Source organism: Pararge aegeria, chromosome 1, assembly GCF_905163445.1.
Source record: "Pararge aegeria chromosome 1, ilParAegt1.1, whole genome shotgun sequence".
In the NCBI taxonomy this organism is placed as follows: Eukaryota; Metazoa; Arthropoda; class Insecta; order Lepidoptera; family Nymphalidae; genus Pararge; species Pararge aegeria.
The window spans coordinates 7559067-7585298 of record NC_053180.1 but is presented as its reverse complement, the minus strand read 5'-3'; the positions used below and the strand labels follow the sequence as shown (position 1 = coordinate 7585298).

Below are 26232 nucleotides of genomic sequence, written 5' to 3'. Positions count from 1 at the left end.
TGTTCAGTGTTAAAGGCTTGAAAAGCAAAAATAACTTTCGAATTTATAACATTAGGTAAGTAGGTAATATGGATTTAACTTATAGACTAAAATTAGATATATCAGGAAAGGTAATTACCATAATTTTATGTTATGCTTGTTAAATCACAAACAGTTTACTGAATAGCTACAAAAAGCGTTTCAGCTTCATTGTTTACAAACAACCATTGACAGTTTCCTTTACAGACTAATGAATATCGCAGCGCAGCGCAAATGAGCGCACGTTTTTTACCATCTTTAGTTCATCTACCGCCACAGCCGCAGTACGAAAGAAGACACAGCAGTGTCTGGATGAATACCGTTAATCCAGTGACAGTGCTAAAGAAGTTACCGAAATGAATTTTATAATTACAAAATTGATGTGGCAAAATGGGACCCGGATAAACCAGTACTTATTCGCCGTTATAAGTAAGTTTTTATTGCACAAAAAGTGCTTATTAATCATTGTTTTTGCGTTTGAATTAAGATCACACTAGGTAGTTATTTTTTTTACAAATATTTTCGGCTCAGGTTAATTATTTAAAGAAAAAATAGTTACTTTATGCATGTAATGTACCTATAATTAAATAAACATATAGGATCCAATTGCATCTAAGTATGATAAATAAGTATGTATAAATTACCTTCTTATTTACCTTTTCATGCTTAAAAGTTTACATTGCATAAATAGTTTTGTGTGTTAGCAAATCTGCCTTTGTATGTAGGTACATTAGGTTAAAGATAAAAAGGTATATTCGTTCAGACTTGTCAAAATGGTTTTTTTTATAGGTATGTGACTGTTTTATATCTAAATTCGATTATTCGACGTTTGGTTAATTTTCTTTAATAAATATTTGAGAACAGGCTATTTATTTGAATCAATATTCCATTTTTATTAATTATTCTTACTTTCCATATTTAATATAGGTAAATAACGAAGAAATAAAAATAAAAGTTCCAATCACGTCTTTGTATGGTCTATACATGAATACGTAGGTACTTATTCGCCGTTATAAATATTTTTTTTGCACAAAAAGTGTATTACTTATGCGTCTGTGGGTATTTTTATTTGAATTTAGATGACTAATTAACTTTTTATACTTAATATTTAAGAATCAGTCTTATTGTTTACCAGATAATTGTATATTTATTAGATATTTTTACCTACTTAATACATTATTAATGTAAGTAACAATAAAATTAAAATATAGGATCCGATCACATCGTTGCATGATCTAAGTATAAACTTGGTGCCTACATAAATACCTGTATGTAATTACGTGCACAGTTAGTAGGTAGGTACTTAGGTATATTTTTAGAATCAAATGCGTGCCTTTTTACTGGAGATGTAAAACTGGGTACAGTGTTATACCTAGTACTTATCGAGAAAGGTTGCGATGTGAGTTTATTTTAAAAATAGTATAATATGCATTCATAAAGCAAGTTTTTTGTTGATAGGTTGGTTCAAAACTTGTTAAAGGTTTGTCAAATTTAATCGAACGTTAGTAAAATATTCTAATTTATTAGATTAACGAGTCAACTTTTAAACTTAAATGTATACTAAGGTTTAAAAGTAAATTCGTTACTCTTATAAATTATTAAATTTATGGCACTAGCGGATTTTAACCCTCGGTGGATTTCGCATTACCTAGATACTCGTATCTTGCTTACGTTAGGTCAGGTTGTAGGCTTCTCTACAAAGTTGCAGTTGCACAAATGGAAATATTGATAAATGGTGCCTACCTACATGAAAAAAATATGAATTTATAAGTGAAACCTAAACCAATGATAAGCCTCAATAAAATAGTTTTATTATGTATATTTAAAGAAAATAATCATAATGTCTATATATAGATATCAAAAGGGTGGAAAGGGTTAACATAAAACGTAATTTTAACTTTACCCTTCTCCGGAAAACAAGTAACAGACCAGTTTTATTCTCTTCCAATCGATTTAGTAATTTAAACATCAGAAGATCACAAACAGAATACTCTTATCAGATAAACATATAATTTTTAGAGGTATATTCCCTTCCTTAGATCCCCGTGTTAAAACATTCTAATATTTTGAAGAGTTTTACCTTTTTAAACTCTAAAAAGTTGCATACAATTAAGTATGTTTTTTCTAACAAACATTTACTCTTGTACAACTTTAGAACATTCCTAAATAAGCCCTAGAGGGTTTTCGAAAATGATTGATGAGTCGGTTTTATCTTAATCTGACCAATCTAAGCAATATCACCTGCTGGGAAATGATATGCAGTCTTGGATTATAGTGCGCTAACCTACAAATAAGACCAGACCAGTGAAACTAGAAATCCAAAATTACCGAATTGCCTCTCTCATGGATCTCTCATTCATACACACCGTTCGCCACTGCACCATGATGTAAGCAGGCTAAAACATACCTTATCATATCGTAAACAACTCCTTTCGATTGAAAATAAACATTACGATCAATTTTTATCAGGTTAGAGAGATGTTCTTTTGGTGCTTTTATTTCTACGCAACGTCACGTACATAGTAACTAAGTAACGTCACATACAAAATATTTCAGTATATGTTACATAAATAATAATAATTGCGAGATTTTCGGAAAATCTATATTTATTGCCAAAATCGTCACTGAAGTGCAAAAGGCGCTACAGACATTTTTTTGTAGTTCGAATTAGTTTTATTACCCGGCGCTTTGACCGACCGCTCTACGCCAGAGCCGGTATTGCCTTATGGTCTAGAAAAACAGAGACAGATAGATACACAAGAAAAGATTAAAAATTATTTTAATACGATTTAATTCATTTTTGTTTTGTTTTGTCTCCTAATAATTGATTAAGTTATTTTTTTTATTGTAATTTAGCTTTAAATATTTATACTTTTAAAGGTTTATATTAACTGACTAATAATTAATTGTAAATAATTTATAAGAATGACTTTTTACATTTTAATGCATGCTGTGATAACCTGTAAATAGTTGAACATTTACTATGTGACTCATTTAAAAAAAAGCAAGTTTTAATGTATATACTGTTGGTTGTCCATTTTAAATAAATAATTAAACAAGAATGTTGAAATTTTAGGATTTCGATATCTCGCGAATATTTCGAAATAACAAAGAAACTAATTTTTATTTATTGCAATAAAATATGTAGAGAAACTGTCTCCTTATGATAGGTATCGTTTAATCAATAAAGTGTCAGCGATTTTAGCTCATATTACATACTTTATTCATTCACGTAATAAAGGACCTACCAAATGTATAAAAATAAAACATTGAGTTTAATTGGCAACTTTGTAGGACAGGCTTAACATATTTTTGTTGGTTCATTATAATAGAGCAAATCGATTCCCGTGAAGAAGGTTTTATAAAAAATATTTATATTCCTAAATATATTCCAGAAATCCTAAAATTCGAACCTTTGTAAGCATACATGGGTTTTTAGAAACTAGAACGTTGGATATAAGACGGAGATATCTTTTATACAAATTCCGTCTCAAGAACACACCCTAAAGATGAACATAAAGATTTTTATAGGTATAAACAAGTTAATTAACAATTCCATCTGGTCACGATTGGGATAATACGTATTTATATTACATTTTAATTTGCAGGTAGGTGCGTTTTATGTACCATACAGTAATAATTATACCAATTAAATTTATCTACTTCGACGAAGAAGACTGCATAATATTATAACTTTTTAGGGTTCCGTACCCGAAGGGCTGTATCCCATGATCTGAACTTTAATAGGTAGAGAGATTTATTTTTCGCATAGCATGACTATACCAATCCATATTCATTTTGTAAATGTTTTGTTTGTTTACTAGCTGTTTGGTTCAACCTTTGAACATAACTCAATGAAATTTGGCGCAAAATTTATGGCTAATCTGTAGGAAAATCCTGGAAAATCTATAGGTAAAAGCTTTCAGCAAGATTTAAAAAAAATTGCCAATATGCTAGGCTTGTCTGCTTAACATGTCTTAATGAAATTTTATATAAAAATAGTTTGAATTCTGGAGGCAACGAAAGGGTTTCATTTCAGCCCTGGAAAATAAAGGAATCCTGCGGGGTTTTTAGAACTCCAAAAAAAACGTAGATGAAGACGCGGGCAACTGCTATTAAAAATACAAATAAAATAAAGTTATTAATCAAAGAGACATCAAGAAACGTGTTTTCTGGTGTTTTCTCTTAGCCGGGTTTTTCTTGAATATGGGTTCTATTGAATTATGATTCTTTGATAGCGGTGATACCGAAGTGGCTCGGGTTTCCCGCTTCGGTCTCTCTTTCAGGGAGACCTACTTCGATCCCCGACTTGCACCTTTAACTTTTCAGACTCATATGCGATTTTTAATTAAGCAATTAAAATATCACTTACTTTAACGTTAAAATAAAACATCGTGAGGAGACCTGCATGCCTGAGAGTTTTCATAAACTTCTTAAAGTCGTGTGAAGTCCACCAATCCGCACTTGGCCAGCGTGGTGGACTACGGTCTAAACCTTTTTAATTCTGAGAGGAGATCCGAGCACTTCAGTGGACAATAATTGTTTGATAATGCCGAAATTAATTGTATGAAGTAAATATGCAATAGGCGTATCTCGCAACGAGATATTGCGAGAAATATCTGCGACTTTCAATTGTTTTATCCAGCTAAAGAAAAAATGATTATGCACGTAGGCTACCTACGTATGTTTTTAAAAATCCATAGTAACTTTGTCAAAATATAAGAAAAGCGAAATTTACATACATTTTACGGTAATCTTTGTCAATATCTTCTTGTAACAATGTTATGTAAATAGTTTACTGGGAATTGTGACTCTCAAGTGAATATAACAACACACGACGAAAACAATACGAACTGAAAATTTTGTTTATCACCTGAGCCCATTATATCCAACTACACAGGCTCTGCTCCAAATTAAGTTCAAATACTACCGTATTCTTTATTCCTATCACAGGAACCAATGAAGCGTTACCTAATCCTAGTTTAAGAATTGTCACTTTAATTTAGTTTTGAGATTTGGGTGCGACATAATTGACACCATGTATCAGCAGTAGAGCTTTTTGCGACGGAGTTCGCCCGGGATTAGTACCGTCATGGTTATTTCTCCCGTCAATCGGTGTTGCTGTATTCCAGTTGAAAGGGCGTGGTTTTCGATATAATTTGACGGCCGATTGGCGCAGTTTGCAGCGACCTTGCTTTCTGAGCCCAAGGCCGTGGGTTCGATTCCCACTACTGGAAAATGTTTGTGTGATGAGTACGAATGTTTTTCAGTGTCTGGGTGTTTATATTTATATTCTAAGTATTTATGTATGTTTTTCATAAAAATATTCATCAGTCATCTTAGTACCCATGACACAAACTACGCTTACTTTGGGTCTAGATGGCGATGTGTGTATTGTCGTAGTAGATATTTTATTTTTATTTAATTACAGGCACATGTGGGTCAACACCTACGCCTCAGGTTGATGGGCACAGGGCGTGTTCCTAGTAGTGGCGTGCACAGAGTTTATGACCAAGGCATGCATTAGAAAGAAAGATGCCATAAAATTGAAAATTCCTTCGCATTTATGAGTTATACAAACATTCTAGGGTAGGCAGTGCTTTTGTGCATGTATGAAGTTCACGCCACTAAGTTCCTAGCATGAACTGCGAAGTGGTTGTCTATGCAAAGGAAATGGTTTTCCATTTACCTTACTGACTTCACTAGATCACTTTATAGCAATATGTAAAATAGCGGTAATTTGCTTAAGCATACACAAAACCTAAACTGTCTATAGAGAGCCTTCGTTTTCCTTTAATTTTGACACGCAGTCGAAAACGTTAATTAAGGGATAACCAAACAATTGGCTATATGTAGGTATAATAAGAAAACTGGTAAAGGGTAATCGGCCTTAAATCTCCAAGCTTAAACTCCAAGCATAAGAAACATTCAAAGCTGAACTAGATAGGTTTTTTTGCTTTATCAAACCGGAAAACGAGACCAAGACTTCCTGCTTTCAGGTGACATTCGCACCACAGTGCCCAAGAGGTCGCCGGCCGCCCGATATACCTACTTATAACTTCCCAAGCAGTAAACAACAAAAAATATAACGACCTGTAGCCAAGGTCGGTGGAAAATAAATCGCGTGAGATAAATACTTAGTCAGAGAATTACCCTTTTAATACACAAATTATGGTGTAATCTGTAAAATTTACCCATTTATAGCAAAATCGCACTGTAGCCTTGAACTGAATTACATATTAAACCATAATGTTCTCTCAATAAATATAATTAACCTCTTTGAGTAATGACGACGTAACGTTTTTCAGCCTCGTTTCAGATACGTACCGCTAGGATGTGAAACGTCATTCCCACAACTGTGTTTACTGCCACGTATAACTTTATTAGGTACCTTCAAGGCAAGAGTGAATAGGTTTTCAGTGAATAGGTAGGTGCTCCAACCTAAACCATTGATTTCTAACAGGCGTGATTGTCGTCAATAGCTGGTCTTTCGTTAATAAAAAAACGAATGATGTAACATAGTACACCAATCCGCTCTGGGCCAGCTTAGTGGACTACGGCCTAAACCCTTCTTTTTGTGGCTGGAGACCCGTGCCCTGGTGTAATCCGGTTAAGAATGATGTAAGATGTTCTAGAGAAGAAGCAGCTAAATAAATAGTTGCGCTGCGCTTTGCAGTCAACTCGGTTGCAACTCTGCAAATGAAAATGTGTATCAGTATTTCTTTTACTGTAAAACAAAACACAAAATGCCTAGTTAATACTTTTAGAAAAATCTGTACAAATCTTTCATAAAAAAATCGGCGTGACAACCATAATAATATCAGCTGTATTTACATTTGGATACGGATTTGTACATACGGAACTGAGACATGGTCGCTAACTATGGGCCTCATAAGAAGGCTCAGAGTCACTCAGCGGGCGATGGAGAGAGCTATGCTAGGAGTATCTCTACGTGATCAAATGAGGAGATCCGTAGAAGAACTAGAGTTACCGACAGAGCTCAGCGAGTCTTGAAGCTGAAGTGGCAATGGGCAGGGCACATAGCTCGGAGAACCGATGGACGTTGGGGTCTTAAGGTGCTGGAATGGCGACCCCACACCGGTAAAAGCAGCGTAGGTCGGCCCCCAACGAGGTAGATTATGGAACTCCCTACAAAATACCTATGTCCAGCAGTGGACGTCGATTGGTTAAAATGATGATGAATTTACATTTAAAAATAAATGGGTACACATAGCTATGGCAACATTAAACAGATTAAGGTTTAAAAATAAAATTGATATAAAAATTACATACTTTATAATAATTATTAATTATACCAAAGGACCTTTAGGGAGGTTTAAGGAGGTTTAAGTTAATAGGATAATTCTAGCCACGTGCTAATCAGCGTGAGCATAGTTTTAATTGACATATTCAATTTGTTCTGTCGTTCGTTCAATCTGCTCCAGTACGTTTTCTGTTATTATCCAATGTTTATATTAGAGAAAAGAATTCGCTAGATGCAGATTTAAACCAGTTTGTGTTATTTTCGTAACGCCATTAACACTGTATAAGTACAACTTTCTAAATATTGAGTAGGCAATAGGAATTCAAAAAATCCAAGAGACTCTCCTTAAAGAACATTTCTCTTCGATAAGTATGATATTTGAATACGTTCCATAAAAAACAGATTCCAATCAGCATGTAAGCCATCGAACCTGCGAGACATTTAAAATCGGCAAAATCTAATTTCGGAAAAAACCTTGAGTATAACAAACACATGGAAACAAAATATATTGATTTGTGAACTAATTATACAATTAAGAGTGTCACAAGCTTAATTCGAACCTATTCTAACAATGCAACAGCTATAATTTTTGTCTATACCAATACCCTAATTCTAATTTATATATTTATCTATCACTTTATTTACATTTATGTATGTACTAGCCGTTTCCCGCCCGCTTCGCTGGGCGAATTGAAAAAGGAAATAAATAACATTTTATGTTTCATTTTTATTTTATTTTTTCATATTTTTATTATTCTCCTTTTTTTATTTTTGTATGAACATAAATAGGCCCCGAGGATAGAACTGTAAGCATCGATATTGTTTAGACTTACTCAAATTCCAAATTCCATCGATTTAGCCTGTATCTTTGATCCTGGTGATTTTTCTCACTAATATTCATTGTAACTTTCAATGTGCAATCATTATAACATTTCCGTGCCTTTCTTCCAAAAATTAATAATAATTGACATGAAGAAAAAAATTTGAAATGAGCATTGAAAGTTTAAGTTATGGTCATTGCAAGTCTCATATGTGAAGTAGAAATCTGTCTAGGTTCAAGTGCGCCGAATTTTCTGTTAACTAAAATTTTCTCCGTGACATCAATTTTTTATAGAAAATTAATTGTGCATGTTTTTTATGAATTCTATTGGAATAAGTAACTAAATTTCTTTTCCACATCTCATGTGCTTGGAAAATGCATTCATTTTAATCTGTTACATTTCCGCGATCCCGCAATAAAAGAATTCGTCGGTTATGTAGTCTGCAAAAGTAAAATGTAAAATTCTTAGTCCGTTGATTGGATAGCTACATGTAAAGTTAAGTTTTTGAAACCTCTCAATGACTTTTCTCCGCTGCCAAAAAGACGATTGTTGTAAGGAAATACACGAATATCCCTACATACACGAAGATCCCCACCAAATTTGGAGTCTGTAGAAGTTACAGGTTAGAAATAAAAATTTTAGATTTTAACACCCACCCCTAGCTTAGACTTTATTGAAATCCATTTTGATATGTTCTTTATGTGAATAATAAAAGATTCCTACCATATTTAGAATTTTTAGAAGCTATATTTCGAAATTGAAATTTTTTATTGTTAACACCCACCCCCGCGAACCTTATTGGAGGTGATTCATTGTAAAATCCGCTCGAAGATCATTTTTATATTACATATAGAACACTCTCACTAAATTTGGAGTCTATAGGAGCTATCGCTTGGAAATTGAAAATTTTCATTGTTAACGCCCCCACAATCTTCTTTGGGGTGGGATATCGTAAAATTTGTTCATAAATCATTTTTAAATCACTTATAGAAAATTCCTACAAAATTTGGAGCTTGTAGGAGCTTTAGCTGGAAAATTAAAAATATTAATTGTTAATACCCACCCCCGCAACCCCCTGTGGGGTGAGCTATCGTAAAATTGGTTCATAGCCTATTTCTACACCTCTTACAGAAGATTCCTACCATATTTGAAGTCTATAGAAGCTATAGTTTAAAAACGGGAATTGTTCATTGTTAACGCCCCCGCAATCCCCTTTGGGGAATGAATTGCTTAAAATCTATTCATAGCTGACCTCTACATAGCAAAAGTAATATTCCTACCAAGTTTCACGTTTCTAAGTCTTATGGTTCCCGAGATTTCGTGGTGAGTGACTATATAGATGGGATTTCTTCGATTATCATCGAAATTTTTAACTTTTTATCGGGCTTTTTTAAAATTTTCTTACATACAAAACTTTCTCCTGACAATTCTGAAGATAAAAAAAAGCCCAATTGGTCCAGCCGTTCTCCACTACCGTGAGTAGATTCTTAGCTGAATGTAAAAAACCATAATCCGTTTAATACACTCTGTTGAAATCCATGAAAACAAAAGAATCAAGAGAAAATGCTTATCTTTTGTTTTTATTAGCGGGATAAATGTTCATAAAAGTAAAACAGCAATAAAAAATGAAGGAATGTTGGAATTCAAAAAATAGATAGCCATAAACCATCTAGGAAAAATTTCGCATCGAATGGTGGTAGTTTCATGTCGATACGATCAGTGGTTTAGGCGTGATTGAGCCTCAAACGAAGACCATTTTCATTATATATATATAGATACATAAATGAGTATCTATCGGAGTGTGTGAGTGATTTTTTTGTATATTATGTGCGCTCGTGTGTTTTTTTAAGTTATATTGTTGGTAATAATAGTTAATCATTTAGATGTCAGAAAATTATAGCGAAGAGTTTAAGTAATCGTCTAAGCAAATGCCGAATAATCGCCAGCCGATTATACGCCATAACAAGTGCTCTCTACTGTTAACATGAAATGTTAATGCGGTGTTTAAAGTGATTACAGCTTTATAAATGACCCGGCTTAGTTAAATAACTCTTTAAAAAATCAGTTTTTAAAGCCAGAACTCTAAATAGCATCAGTTTTGTTTATAGCATCAGAAATTGGCCAACTACGCCAATTTCTTCAACGCTAAGCTTAGCAAAAGCAAGGTATTGCAGAATGTACCGTTCCTGGTATAGATATGCCAGGTTTTCGCGGATTATACAAGTTAAGCTTATTTTTTATTGTATATTATGGAATTCTGTTATGTAACGTTTCAATTTACTCCAGTCTTTGTGTTTCTTTCTATTCGACCTTTATTTTCCTAACTGCGTAGTGGTGTACAAATAAAAACCTTGAAAAAGTAGTAGTTCAGTTTTAGTTGTTTTGGTGCTTTTTGTGACAGCTCGTTCGGGAAAGTAACATCCTACTTCCTGGTAGGATTTTCCTTTCCATGCTTATTTTTGCCGGTAAGCAACATTGTTGCAATACTGTGTCCGGCAGGGTGATAACGTATCTCCCGACAGCAATGCGACAGTCGTAAATCTTGCAATCACTGCTCTCAAACGTCACTTTTCCATACAATAAATTAAAAAAGTGACGTTTGACAGCAGTGATTGCAAGATTTACGCCCGTTGCATTGCTGGCGTTAGAGACGTAATCACCCTGCCGGTCTGAAAGGCGTGATTGCCAGTGTAATCACAGGCGTATGAGGCTTAACACGGAACACCTATGCTCAAATTGAAGGACACATGGTGGTATTTTAAAGGACGTTTTCCTTGCATGCCCTGTGAAGTGTTGCTCTGTTGAAAGGCGATGGTTTTCCGCTTACCATCAGGTAGGCCATCTGCTTTGTCCGTCAATTATTACTGTAAAAAAAAATCTGCTTCTAACCAATATTTTGGGGCACCCTAAATATTTATTATTTAGCTTACTATAACTTCAATTCCCTCGGACAGCTTGCTCCTCCAGCGTGGAGGTTTGTACTAGGATTGTACCCAGCGGTGTGATAATCATAGGATTTGGATAATTAATTCTATATACTCTTAACTTACGGGAATATTCATCAGGCCGTGATTCGCCATGACATTCTTTTTGCACCAAGAATTTTTCAAGTTTAAATTATCAGGGCTCCTCATACATACTCTATGATATTAAAATCTAAGCTGCGACGAAAATTTTGATACTTTTAAATACGAGGCCTATCGCCGGATGTTTACGTCACAAATTTTGGTTAAGAGTTTGTTATGATTAGACTTCGTAAAAAAAAAGACGAAAAAAAAAGGTGACAATTTACGTTTCAAAGATCATTTTGTGAGTTCAGCAGGTTCAATGTCAGATTGTGTTAATTTTAATGAAACTCCAAACCTAAGTTAAATTCCAAGAATTGATATGTATGCCAGTTCTCACATTATGCCAGCATTAGGCGTGCTTATATTATTTTGATTACATATTTATTGTATTTAAGTATTAATAGATTATTTGATTAAAATTAATGAGTAGACTGCAGAGGGTATGGATACATACAGTTAACTTATGAAAATGTTTTCTATTTGTACCTAGTAACAATCCCGCTACTCAGCTTTGGAATGGTCCAAGGCTGGCTGTCACCGATGCTCTCCGTCCTCCAGTCCTCAGAAGGACCAGCTCCGGAGCCGTTCAGCAGCACCGACATATCTTGGATGACATCTGTTACGTATATCACCGCAATCATATTTGGTGCGCCTATGGGCTACCTCACTGATAGATATGGCAGAAAGGTCATGACCCTTATAACGACCTTTTCGCTAATCGTAAGTATCTATTTTTATTTACATTATGGGTGGTTGCGTGTTGACTGATGTTATATTATTATTGCCCATAACCTTCCAAACCAAACGACTTTCATTAAACGATTGTTCTAATAGGACTGGCAGTTTCTTAAATAAGCGCTTATAAACGTTCATATAAGTTTAGTAAATCAATTAGTTTTCTTATATTGATTTAATTCCTCTCGAATACTTCTTGTAAACTCCTTCTTCCTTCATAATTTTAAGAGATATATAGAGTTATATGAAAATTCCGCGATTGGGCCGAGACCTGGAATATCATCGCCAAAAAAAACCCAGCGTCTGATTTTTACTTTATAGTAAATTAATTACTTTTCTTATAATGATTTTATTCCTCTCGGTACATCCTAAACAAGATTACTCCTTCTAAGGTCCTTCTTCCTTCATAATTTAAAGAGATATGTGGTGTTATATGAAAATTCCGCAATTGGACCGAGACCTGGAATTACATCGCCAAAAAAACCACACGCTTGTGTTAATAACTTCCTTACTTTGGAAGGCAATTAAAAATTTAATAAGGAAGAGCTTATATGAGACCTTGTGCATCGCAACATACCTACTTAAATAAGTAATTAATAAAAATGTCATGTTTTAAGATCATAGTTCAATAAGGTTCTATTTATAATCTTCATCACTTCAACCGATTGACGCCCACGGCTGGACATAGATCTTTTAGCCTCACATCAGAATACCTGGATTTTAAATTCCCTGATTGCTCCTGCCGAGGATTAAAGCTGGGACCTCAACTTATAAGACCACAGCTCTTATCACTGAGCCAATGAGGTTATCAACTAAAAACTACCACGGCATGTCCTTCTTGTTGGCTTTGTTAGACGCCCGGGGAACCCGTTGTATATACAGATAGAAACCGAGATAAGTAATTTCATTGTTTCTTCTTTGGAATCAAACCTGATCTTATTCTTAATTATATCTAATCATCGTCTCACTAATTTCACTATTAAGGCTTTGTAAGGTTTTGCCAGAAAATAGGCATTGACTCTTTATAACCTCCTTCCACCTTGAAGGTGTAATGACCTTCGAAACAAAAAAAAAACACAAAAAAGGTTTACCTAATTAAGAAATTAATAGCCACTGAACTTTAAAATAAATGGTGATTCAAGTGCATTTAACTTTGTAACGAATTTTTCACCTTTTTGTGCTGCACTCCTTCATAGGCAAATGACAAAAAAACACCTGTTCCGCTCTTAAATCTATTATTCGATCGAACGCAACGTAGATTTTTTACTTTCATTAAAACGGTTAAAAGTGTGTAAAAAGTGTAATTTGCTTCCTTCCTATTATTTCGACGATTGACTCAATGTATTAGGAACTATTTAAATCTGTAAAGGAAGTCGAATTATTTTTGTACATGGAAAAACAAAGTTTTTTGTTTTATTCCGCTATAACTTAGCGCTTGACTGCAATCTCACCTGGGTGATGATGCAGTCCAAGATGATAGCGGGCTATCCAATTAGAGGTATGTCATTTATATTAAACCCATGCTTACCCCTAATAGGTTTCTTCGTACCGGTACGCTAAATCGCTTGGCGGCACGTCGTTGTCAGTAGGCTGGTATTTAGCCACAGCCAAAGGAATTAATTAATCGTTTAAATTGCTATTAAAGATTTCTTGTGGAATATGTTTTTTTTCAAAAATAGCATTTTACACAACGAAATTTTTTCAAAACAAAGTCGGTTTTCTTTTGTCCAAAATGTCTTTATGAAAATTGCGCGGACAGAGGAGTATCTTTCCCACACTTATAGTTTATATAGAGAAGGAGTCATGCAGTATTTTTTTTTTAATTATGCATGAAGCATGTACATACAATCAATAAAAAAACATTACACACACTAAAATGCACTGTTCAAAATTCAAAAATTCATTTATTTCAAGTAGGTCTACTTGAAATAAATGAATTTTGAATTTGAAAATGGCCTTTAAAACGTTAAGTCTGTCTGTGTGAAGTAACTCTACCACCGGTTCGGAAGGCAGATTCTACCGAGAAGAAGCCGGCAAGAAACTCAGCATTTGCTCTTTTCCAATATAAACAATTTACATTTTACATTTTAAAATTCATTTTTCTATCTTGTGAGAGATGAAAGCGGAGCCGGATGCTCCGCTTTCATCCTACCGTACCTTTAACTTATGTAACGCGTTCTATAAGTTAAAGGTACTCTACGGTGTACGACGTTTTCTGACAGAGAAAGTTCGCCAGATTCTGGTGGAGTCTCTTATCTTGTCATCGTTTAATTACTGTGACGCAATATATGGACCTAGACTGTTAAGGAAAACTGAAAATGCTATACAACGTGTGCAAAATGCTTGTACAAGGTTCTGTTACGATTTGCCCCGTAGAAGTCATATCACACCCGTAATTAACAGTCACAAAATTCTGAATATGAAATCACGTAGGAACCTGCACCTGACAATGATGATATACAGAATACTGCATGGTAAGTGTCCACCGTACCTGTACGAGAAAATGCACTGGCAAAGAAATAATGATACAAGGCGGGTTATTAATAAATGGAAACTAGCCACCCCTAAACACAAAAAGGCAGGGTTCAGGGGCTGCTTTCGATTCGCTGCGGCCAAGATCTGGAATGATCTTCCTCCTCCGTTCCGTACATGTGATAATATTCTTGGCGAAATAGTATTTAAACACAAGCTAAAAAATTTATACCTTAACTTACAAATTGAAGCAGCGAGATTTGTCTATGCAAAATGAGTACTGTTTGGAAGTATGTATATGTTATGTATTTATTTTTTGTTTTTTCTACAATTTCATTTCATTTCATTTTATTTTCATTTTATTTTTTTATTTTTTAATTACTTTTATTTACCTACTTGTTTAATTTAAGTTTGCGTTAGTTTTAGTTTTATTGGCTCTCTTTTACAGTTTATTTGGATTTTTTTTTTTCTCTTTTATTTAAATTTCTTTCTTAAATTTACTCGGGCGTCGCGGTTGTTTGCTCAGTCGGATACTGGTGCAGACTGAAAATCAGCGCTGAGCATTGTTGCTAATGCACAGCATAAGGCTGAGTTTGCGGCCATTTGCCATATTGTTAATATTAATGGATGATTCTTTTAGTTATTAATCTTGTATTAGCAATAGTGTATGGCAATAAAGGATTTTTATTATTTATTATTATTATTATTATGCTTCCAAGCAACCTTGTCATTAAGAAATTCATCAGTTGTATAGAAACCTCGCTGTAATAAATGTGTTTTAACACATTCTTTAAACTTATGCATTGGTAGGTCCAAAATTACTTTAGGAATCATGTTATAAAAGCGTATACTCAATCCCACAAATGACTTCTGCACCTTTCGCAGACGATATGCAGATGTCACTAATTTATGACCATTTCTTGTAATTGATTTAATATGTTACTATCGTAAACATTTATTTGACACATAGACGCTTCATATAGTCTTTTTTTATTTAATGTTTATGTTACAATTTGTTTGATTTAAAAAAAAACAGTCAAATTGGCCTTGGCAATACAACCTTAACCACTATGCTTTGATAACGTAATAACGTTAGTCAGATGAAATTTATCTTTGTATTAGTGTATTGTTTTTTTTTTATAAGTTTTGATATTAAATTAATCCGCGACATCGTCTCTCGGCACACGATCGACACAAATCTGTTACCTTCAAACTAAATGCAAATTAATTTATTCGTATAATTATGCAGACCCATGATTGTTAGATTACGTAAGTTCTTTAAAATAAGTACATATTATATATATTATTCCGTGGTCATAGTACTTCAGGCACTGGTGTATCAATACCCCAGTTGATCGGTAGATAACGAGTTTCCGAGTCACCCAGGTCAGGCCAAAAATTACTGAGTTGAGTATTGGGTTTCTATGTTGAAATTCTCAGTACCCGAAGTTAGGAATTTGGGAGATCTCCACCATCATGTATTAAAAACACGTTAAGCTACCAGTTGCGGTCATTCGGGTTCAATAAAGCATATATTTCAAGTAGGCATTATTTAAGCACCTTTGAAACGTCAAGGCGTCCACCAACCCGCGTGTTGGACCAATGGTCTAAATACCTGTAGCTTTAGTTTTAAGTTACCGAATACAGTTATCACCATCACTAACATTAGTGTAACATGTTAAATGTATGAAAGCTTCATAAGTGCCTGTAATAAGGTCTACATCAATAAAACATTTTTGAACTGAAGTGTGACGTTAATAGGTTGATAATATTGATGTATTGTATCATAATATGTGTTTCTATTACTTTCAGTTATACTGGCAAATCAAACTGCTATCACTGAAGCCATGGGCGCTTATTCTTGCCCGCGCCATCGCTGGTATACCTTGCTCAGCGTGTTACATCGTTCTGCCTATTTATTTAAAAGAAATAAGTGATATAGATCTAAGGGGAGCACTTGGATCGCTACTGATATTGAACAGGTATAATAATTTTATTACCTTTACCTACTGATTAAGTACACAGGCTTGACTGCTGACTGTAAAGCAATAATGTACAAATTTGTATGTAGATAAGCAGCGGCCTAAAGGCCTATTCAAACAAAGATTTTTTTTCACTTTGATCTTTACTCTTATGCGTATGAAGACAGAAGTAGATTGTACACCTCTACAAGGGATAGGTAGCTTCGACCCTGACCTTACAGACAAAAACGTGCCCGCTGCCACCGAGAGATTCCGGTACGATTTAGCGTACTAACGGATTAAGGGAATGGGTTTAATATAACCTCTGTACCCCCTAACAGGTTACGCCGTATACTACTAGTACGGCTAGCAAAGGCAGGACAAAAATTATATCCCCTGATTATATCCCCAGACAGGGAATATAGCCACCTGCTTAAGCTCGGGAACATAGAATAAGAGAAGTTTTTACCCGTTTATTATTACACTAATATTATTTGGATACTATTTCCACTTGTGCGCCAAAGCTCTGAGAGTTGATAAAACTGTGGGATTGTCACCTGCCCATGCTAGCCACTGTTGAAATTACAGTCAAGGGCTAAATTGTGGAAGTGGAGTAAAAAACACTTTAAATCTTTGATTTCTGCACTAAATCTATGTCTTGTGTCCAAAAACTTAAAAAATTCTCGGATTCCTCTCTCTTTTTTATTTTTGTTTGCACACCCATGACCCTTCTTCTCATTCATTATAATTATTTATAGATTAATAAATTATGCATTCATTTATGTAGAAATCGTGGGTCGTTATTCTAGGAAATATTTTGTAAATTATAAATACAATATTATAATTTTTGTTAAAATAAGTTCTTGCAATTTACGTTTGTGTCGTAAAGTGAATGACGTACATTTGGAATTTGGCCTTTCCGTCGATTTTATGAATATGAGGTAATTCGGGGTTTCTCGGTGGAGATCAATAAATAACATTTGCTAACACATTTTGAAACCCGCAAGTTAATTCTGTCTCCGATTTATTGGATATTTGATTAAGTATATTCTATGAAAAGTTCTTAAAACCGCAACCCAAACACAAGTGTACTTTGTACCTATTTTAATTTAAAATTAAATTTAATAATGAAAAGATAAAAGCTTTGGAAATATTTAGTTCCTTTCTAGCGAAACGAAAAATACCATTTTTTTTTATCGCAAACAAAATTATCTTTAATCTCAAAAAATATGTTAATTACACAACTTCTCTGCCATTGAAATTAGCGTTTTTAATAGTCCCTTTTACGAATTTTCACTACCAAATAAAAGAATAATAATCGAAATACCACCGATAAATCGCGGAGGTAATAATTTATTCATCAAAGTGTACATCGTGACAAACTTATACTTACCTCCTGTTTTTAAGTTTGTAATAAACTTTAAATACCTTACATCAGATCGTGATGAAAATTGGCACAGAGATAAATTATAGATGTAGCACGGACAGCTGTCTGACGCTATGTGTTTTACCCCGGTAAAAGCAACAGTTTCTGCGGGATTTATGAAAAACCGTTATAAAAGCTGACGAAGTGTTAATAAAAAGATAAAACAGGATTATAAAACAAAATGTAATGTGCTGTATTGCAGAAATATCGGGTATCTGGCCAGTTACGTATTCGCTGACCTTTTGGAGGTGACACCGATGCTATGGATGGGCCTTCTGGTGCCAACTGTGATGTTCTTCATCTTCCTAATAATGCCGGAGACACCGGAGTTCCTGGTCAAACAGGGCAAGATAGATGTAAGAACAATATTCTTATAGTGCCTAGCTTTGCATACTATTATAGGTCATAGTTATGTTTTTTTTAATTCTTTATTTATTGTATACTTGTCTTAACAATAAGAATGTCTGCCCCATCGTTCCTTAAAATATAATAGCATTCTGGCACTACTAAGGATCTGCCTGGATCCTCGCATCATAAACATAATTGTGTTGTATTGAAATTTTTTAACTAAAGAAAACCAGAATGATGTTTTTCTTCCTTACTGATACGATAAATGCGAAAGTGTATTTGTTAGTATGTTTGTTTGTCCTTCCTTCGAGTCCAAACTAAGAAACCGATCCAATTGATTTTTGGCATAGATTTTTTTTGGAATGTTTTACTTTTTATCCCAGGAAAAAAAAGGTTCCCACGGGATTTGTGAAATAATTACCCTAGGTACCCTACCCTAGAACCCGGATAAAAGCCAGTAACTTAATAAAATAATTAAATACAACTTTGTTCCTTTTTCGCAAAAATCTGTTAACTCCCTCGAATACAAAATTTATAAACATCGCTTCACGCATTAACTTTTAAGGGGGCAATTGTATTAATAATTCTTGATAATTTAATCTTGTTAGTAATATTAAGAACAGTTTTGCGGAATCATACAATATATCCCAACTAAGAACTAATAGCATGGAAATCCCAGCTGAGACTTCCCCAGCTGCACCTTTCTTAACAATCCGAAATGTTCCAAGCAAAGTTACCTAACAAAGAAAAATCAATAGTTGTTGAATTTTTCTCTACTTTTTTTCTAGGAGGCCAAAACTGTTCTGGCATGGCTTCGCGGCGTGAGTGTGGTCGACCGAGCCCTAGAGCAGGAGATCGATGGCCTGGTGAAGGTTGAGAAACAGACCAAGGAAGAAGCAAAGAAAGTCTGGAAAATAATATGTACGTAGAACATATATATATATATAGATACTTAATTAATATTTCCCATAGCTGGACTTATTGCCTAATTTCTTAAAAGCCAAAAATTTCACAGGAATGAACAGGAAATATTTTAACGTTTACGTTACGTTTTCTATCGTGCCCACTACCAGACACAGGTCTCCACCCACAATGACAAGGGTTTTAGGCCGTAATAAACCCTGTTGCTAGATAGATATTATCAAACTCGGGATGTCCTTGTCGTCGTGAACTCGGAAGTGTATCTATTAATTGATTTCCGGTAACACAGGAAGACTAATACAGGTCCTATTATACCGAACGTTTATTGCGATGTTTAAAAAAAAATCGATTAACCAATTATTTGGAAGAACTACAAAAAAGAGTAGATAAATAGGCATCTTCTTGCTAGACCGTTTCATCTCAATTTTTTTTATACTCATACAAGTATGATAATTATATAAATATTTTTTTTATTGCGACTTTCTATGATAAGGTATGTTTCTAAAATATTAAAAACAAACATAAATTCTTAAAGAAAATTTTTTTTTTTTTTTCAAGTCGAAAAAAATCTGATAACAGATTGTAATTCCTCTAACATCAAAACATGTAGGAATTTTGTCGAAACAATCTTCCAAATTCCATTTCAACCTTTTAGACAAAATTAGATAGACTTTACACAAAGAAATGTAATTACCTACCTTCTGACCTTCTAATTTTTTGCGGGCCTTCAGGCGCTTGACACTGAAAAAAAAACACAGGCAAACAACAAGTTCCAAAAAAGTTTATTTGGAATATGCTATGATTCAATTATGGCATCAGCTTATGAAAAGGTTCAAACAAAACAAAAACTCAAAACAAAGTTTCCAATTTTATTTATTTTGGATATCCACGCTGAATAACTAAAGATGTGTCACTATTGCCTTAACGAGATGTATTACTATTTCCACTCGTGTTTGCTATTTAATTCAGTTTTATTGTTTAACCTCGAGGCAATCATTTAAAATTGTATGGTAAATTATGTTTCCTGTTCAAAATAATTACGAGTAGCGCGTTAAACCTTACACAACAAGTTTAGATTCGCATACTCAACTGACACCTTTATCTGCAGATTATAAGCTTTAAGTACTCTGAGTAGCTTTATTTTAGTTAATTAACGGATTTCCAAAAAAAGGCTGTTAACAATTCGGCGAGTTTCTTATACCATTACTGAGCCGTATCTTGACCGATTTTCATTAAGATATTCCACAGAGGGTTATCACAAAAAGATCCCATTAAAGTATCCTAGTACTAGTTGGTAATGTAATAAAGTCCTACTTTTTTTAAATACAAATATCAACCTCCTCGTTGTACTTAATACGCTTAAAACGGGTACAAAGTTTCCCATACACGTACGAGTATGAATAACAAACAGACAGTTAGTTTGCAAAACTATTTATCTTATGAAAAAATTATGGAAAAGATTTAAATTACTAAATACTATATTTAAATCACCTCATACCTAAGAACCCCCTATCCTTCTCGTATATTACAATAGTATATTGTGCAACTAGTGCGACAAGTTCTTTTTCAACCGCAACAGCGAGCGTCAAGATACTACTTTCCCCGCATGAGTGATACAAAAAAATGATCCTCGAATTTTGTTCGAAACCTTTACTAAAAAAAGATTATTTTTCTTTCAGTGAAAGACAAGCCCACCTTCAAAGCATTCATAATCACGCTGGTGATCAAAATCACACAACAGTTTGACGGATATCTCATCGTCTTGATATACGCGGGCTTCGTGTTCGAGAAGGCTTCGGAGTCCATCAGCCTCAAACTCAGTCCTAACAAGCAGGTCATGATGATTGGACTTGTACAATTGCTGGGTTCTATCATTGGCACTTGTATCGTCGAAAAGACCGGACGAAAGGTAATTTTTAGATTTTATTTAAATTTCATGCAATTATTTTAGCACCTCAACAACTCGTTATTAATAGAAAATAGTTGCTACTTTTGAGTTCTATTTGGCGTACAGGCCTCCAGTTCTCATTGGATGAAGCAGTCTTATTTTAATGTCCCTAAGCCTATATAGCACATCAACTACTATGTTATTAAAATGGGATGGGCTGGGCTGTCACCTGGTTTGTAGTCGTCCTGAACGGCAACTTCTCCAGCACGCGCAACGTTTTCCCCTCGTCTCGAAACACACATTGTAGTCAATATGCACCACCTCACCAGTAGTCAAGTCCACTAACACATTGTCCAAATGTCTATCCCCAATCCGATAATATTACCTATGATACTCATCACGGCAACGGAATAACTAGCGACGCTTCATATCCTGGTGGGATCCTGTGGGATCCTTTCGGGGCTCACGCTACTGCACCAAAGCTTTCGGGACAGCAAATCATTGGGAGTCTCCGCGGATAGCTCTTGTAAAACTTGTTTTAAAATCAACACCGGCCATAATATTTGATATAATTACTGACGTAATGATATCAAAGATTCTGTAGAGCATTTGCTAAATCAATGCGAAGCAATAGCCAAGAAGCGAAGAGATCTTCAGGAAGTGGCAAAGCAACGACCAGATGATTATTGTGCTTCCAACCTAAAAACTAAAATACAAATTCATTAAGCGGGTATTCGAAATCATTTAGAGAGAATATTATTGGATGGAGCGAGTTAAAGAGACCAAAGTCAAAGTGCATCCGCTCAAGCGAATCTACGTGATAGAAAGTCCAAAGAGAACAATAGCAACCAAATAGAAACAAACTGTTTCCCTTTTTCAGCTCCTTCTCGTAACCACTTCATTCGCAATTGGAGTCGGTATGCTGCTTCTCTCAGCGTGGTTTTACCTCACCGACATTGGCACATGGCTGCCGGGATGGCTGCCAGTGTTCGCCATGTGCTTCTGCATCTTCGCTGATGCTGCCGGATTCCAGCCGATTTCTTACATCATCATAACTGATCTGTTTACATTCCAGGTATTTTTGAACTTAATAGACCGTCTTTATAAATATACCGTCATTAAATATTGAGAATATGCTCCAACAAAGACCTCATTAGATAACCAGATTTAAACAGTGATTTTTTCCTGAATAACGCGAAGGGAACATTCACTTTGTAACCCTGGCACTTGCAATTTTGAGTCCATAATCAAGTATCTTAAATTAAGTTCTTGTAATAACAGAGTAACAGTTATCACGTAAAAGAATGTGAAATAAACAAACTCGTTTCGTATTTATTGTATTAGTAGGGATAAAGCTTTATTTAATTCATAGTGTTTATTGTTATTAATGATTAGTAGCCTAGCGGAGCTTCGGCCGCCCTTTCGGGGTGACCGAGTTCGGTCCCCGCCACGCCCCTCTTACTTTTCGGAGATATGTGGGTTTTAAATTAAAGGAATTTAAAATTTTAAAGATAACTTTTAACGGTGACGGTAAACATATAGGGGTAACCTGCACACCTGAGATAGTTCAATGCTTTCAAAAGGCGTGTTAAGTCCAGTGGCATGCATAGGGTTTTTGGCCAGGGTATGCATAAAGCAGGCATGGCATAAAATGGAAAAATTCCCCTCCAATACGAGTGCTATAAAATAATTTGGATATGCAGTGCTTTTGTGCATGTATGAAGTGCACGCCACTGGTGAAGTCTATCAATCGAAGTCTATCACTGCGCCAGCGTACCGTAACCATTCTCATTCGGAGAGGAGACCCATGCACAGAGGACCAGTAATGAAACGATGAGTGTTTATTGTACATTAACATATTATTATGTACATTTAGACGTTGATCATTTTAATAAGACAATTCGTCAATTCGTAGACCATGATCATATTTGCAAGCTTAACAATCAATGATGAATCGTGTTTAATCAAAATTGTCTTCTTCAACAGCTCCGTGGAACAGTCTCATCATTCGCGAACATCTGCGCGAAACTCAGCAACTTCGTCCAGATGAAATGGTTCAATAAGGTCTGCGAGTTGATCAGCATACACTGGACTTTCCTATTCTTCGCGTGCGTCTGTTTCTTCGCTTGCTTCTACACTCTCATAGCATTTCCGGAAACCAGGCAAAAGTCAGTTGAGGAGATTTATGAAAAACTTTCGAATAGGAAAAAAGATAAAAAAGATACAAAAGATGAGAGAATAAAGGCTGTGCCGTAATAATGATATTGTAGTTTGTAGAGAATTTTGCATGGCATTTTAGGAGATTACGCTCGAAGGTTGTGAGATAAAGTATGTTATATGTATTACGTCGATTTTAAAAGACTTCCGCATGTACGTCCACCAATTAATAAGATTACTAATATAAAAATAATTCCAGCGTTAGAATTTTTGTAAGGCTCTATCAGTAGATAATTAAAATGTCTAGAAACAGTGCTATCCTTTTCTGTTGGTTACAGTGTGAAAAGGACAGTACATACTACGTAAGAGCCTATCAATTTAGTTAGTGAAATTTATGTAAAACAGAATCTCTACCACTCTCGAACTGAGGAATAAATTTTAGATTATTTAAGTTGCGGTATGAAGAATCTATCGCAATATAAGTATACGACAGTTAGGTTATCTAAAGAAACTTTACTCTTAGTAAATAAATATATCTACTGAAAGTTCTCTTATATTCGTTTATTTATCATAAAAAAATATTCTTTGAAACCAAATTTGCAACAGTTTAGTGTTTAAAATCGATGGAATATATATAGATTTACTAATTAAAATGTATGTATCTATAGGATTTAATTAACTGATATTTTTAATATCAGAAAATTGTACTATGTCTTGGTATTATCCATCCTAGAGGTTTGTGTTGATAAATGCAAATCAAGACTGTTTTAGAATAATTCCAGAATCGGATGAATCTCGTCACTTAAAATTAATTAAGTTGTATAATAGAGATTTACTTTAATATAATTAGATATATTTTAATTTGGTCAGTAGTATTAGGTGTTCGTTAGGAATTTTCAAAACCATGTTTTTACGATTCCACCCAAAATCATTTCATGGATTTAAATAATGTTTTATTAATTTAACAATACTTGTTGAATTTTTTGCAAGTTGCAATACAATTGTTTATTACTTATTATAATATAATTTTATGCTCCACGTCATACAGTTCTAGTTGCAGAGGAGGAAATGTTACGAAAAATATATCCTTGTTTTTGTTTTAATTCGCTCCGCTCTGATGAAACTAGAACTTTAACAATCCATTATTACTTATTATGAGCATGTGAATCGCTTTAATCAAGCTATATTATTAATTATTATTCAAACTATCCACTTTTCTTTTAGTCAAACTACATGAGAGTTAAATACTGACCAGCCTTCTACTCAAAGCGAAATATTGTGACATTTGTGCTAACCTAAGTTATACCTAACTATTTTATGCACAAGTGATAGAAAAGATTGACAGCTATCATTCTTGTGCTATCCTTTTCATATAGAAACACTGGAAAGGGAGAGCAATAATTTGAGATCTGTCAGCTTAGATTAGTCTAGTACCTACTTGAATATTAACAACCTCTCAGTAGAAGGTAGGCTTTATGATTTTACCAATTGACCAGCCCTCTTATTAAAACAAATTATATAGTGTGTGTCTAGTATAGGTCAATATTGTGTCTTCTTTCGAATGTCATAACTGAGACAGAAAGAGAGCAACATGTATTTAACTATTTCTCACTTAAACAACATCTCTACTTACAAGTTAATACTGAGATATATGAAATATAAATTTAAAATGCGTTAATTTATTGCGCCTGTTTCATAATATTAGCATTACACACCAACTGTTTTAATTGCTCTTTTAATATTTTGATTTGGTTTGGTCCCTTCCTTTTGGCAGGTTTTTAATTGTGAAGATATAAACTAATTGCACAATACTTCCTGCTACGCAATTTAGAACTGAAAATTGAAAATGACACCAGAACCACGGATCGTCTCTGTAAGCGCCTAATAAGTGTGGATGGCGTAGGCACTAATATAAAGACTTCAAGGCTTGCTAAAACGGGCAATTATTGTGATAGTGCACGGGCACGCCTTGGTTAGGCCTTAGTTAAGAAGTGTCAAGCACCAAGCCTTTTTAGGACGGGTGAGGTCGTTGCGGCTCGTTGCAGTTCGAAAAAATGAAAATATTTGATTTTTAAATTTTTTTTAATGCGTTGCGTTCAACATCCCCTGCGTATTTGGCCACGCGGGTAACACGTTTCCAATTTCCAATAATTGCCACCACAGCAAAAAGTCTTACTTATAATCGTATAATAATTATCAAATTATAACACAGATACACAGTAAATACTTTAGCTTATATATTTACTGTGACAGAAAAGCGAGAATAATTTGGTGCGTATTGTGTATGTGTATATATAATAAGCGTAATCTTGTCTTTACTTTTAAGTATTGGTATAAGTATTTAGTACCTAAGGTAAATTAATTAATACAAAATATGAATAATTATATAAAGGAACATTAATTGTAAATAAATGAAATTGGTTTTCAATATATTTCGTTCAATGAAAATTATAAATGCGTTTTGATTTTTTGAGACTCGAAACATTTTTGCTAAAATAAACATATCTTTAGTGTGGGCAGAAAACTAATCTTAAAAAGCAAGCAGCCTAATTTTTATGGTCTATAAATATTTAGATAGTATATTTACCATCATTCATATTTGATTTTTAAACATTTATGGTAGCGATAATATTTGTCATATGCTATAATATGTCCTGCCTATAGGGTTTGCTTGTCAACAATTATTGTTGTTTTTTAAATCAAGATTCACCATCCACAAGGTTATCTTTATCATCATCATCATATCAACCCATTGCGATTTACGAGCCCACTTCAAGGCCCTCGTCTTCCACGAGAAAGGCTAGTAACCTTACCTACTTACAATTTGGAGATTGACGGTACTTTATAGGTTTGATCTTCTCTGATTGGTTTTTTTTCATCATTGTGTGAGGATAGTAACTACGAAAGGACGACACTTTGGAAGGGGTTGCTTGACGTTCAATTATAAAGTTTAAATTTTGTACAACATTAAAAGCCATTCATCTTTACTATTCGTATTCCATTCCATGGTACGTCAAGCTGCTTTTAAAAAAAAGATAATGAGTCATCACAATGGGACGGTGAGATGTACAAACAGACAGCTTATTGGTAAGCTGTCTGTTTACCAATAAGCTGTCTGTTTGTACATCTCATAGGGCCAACCCTATAAGGGAT

General features: G+C 34.3%; 1 protein-coding gene across 1 annotated transcript; it reads left to right on the top strand.

Annotated features, from left to right (window-relative positions):
• LOC120624957 (facilitated trehalose transporter Tret1-like) lies at nucleotides 1-25466 on the top strand. The gene is made up of 9 exons (XM_039891805.1): nucleotides 1-55; nucleotides 214-447; nucleotides 11662-11891; nucleotides 16191-16360; nucleotides 17968-18121; nucleotides 18902-19034; nucleotides 20714-20943; nucleotides 21803-21997; nucleotides 22909-25466. The coding sequence occupies exons 2-9, from the start codon at nucleotides 375-377 to the stop codon at nucleotides 23176-23178; spliced, it is 1455 nt and encodes a 484-aa protein (XP_039747739.1). The 5' UTR covers nucleotides 1-55; nucleotides 214-374; the 3' UTR covers nucleotides 23179-25466.
• Nucleotides 25467-26232: the final 766 nt, after the last annotated feature.

Bases quoted from the DNA above. Each gene is read 5' to 3' on its own strand.
- LOC120624957 (XM_039891805.1), top strand. From the start codon at position 375: ATGAATTTTATAATTACAAAATTGATGTGGCAAAATGGGACCCGGATA. The intron at 448-11,661 runs GTAAGTTTTTAT...ATTTGTACCTAG, and splicing joins GTACTTATTCGCCGTTATAA to TAACAATCCCGCTACTCAGC. The intron at 11,892-16,190 runs GTAAGTATCTAT...TATTACTTTCAG, and splicing joins TAACGACCTTTTCGCTAATC to TTATACTGGCAAATCAAACT.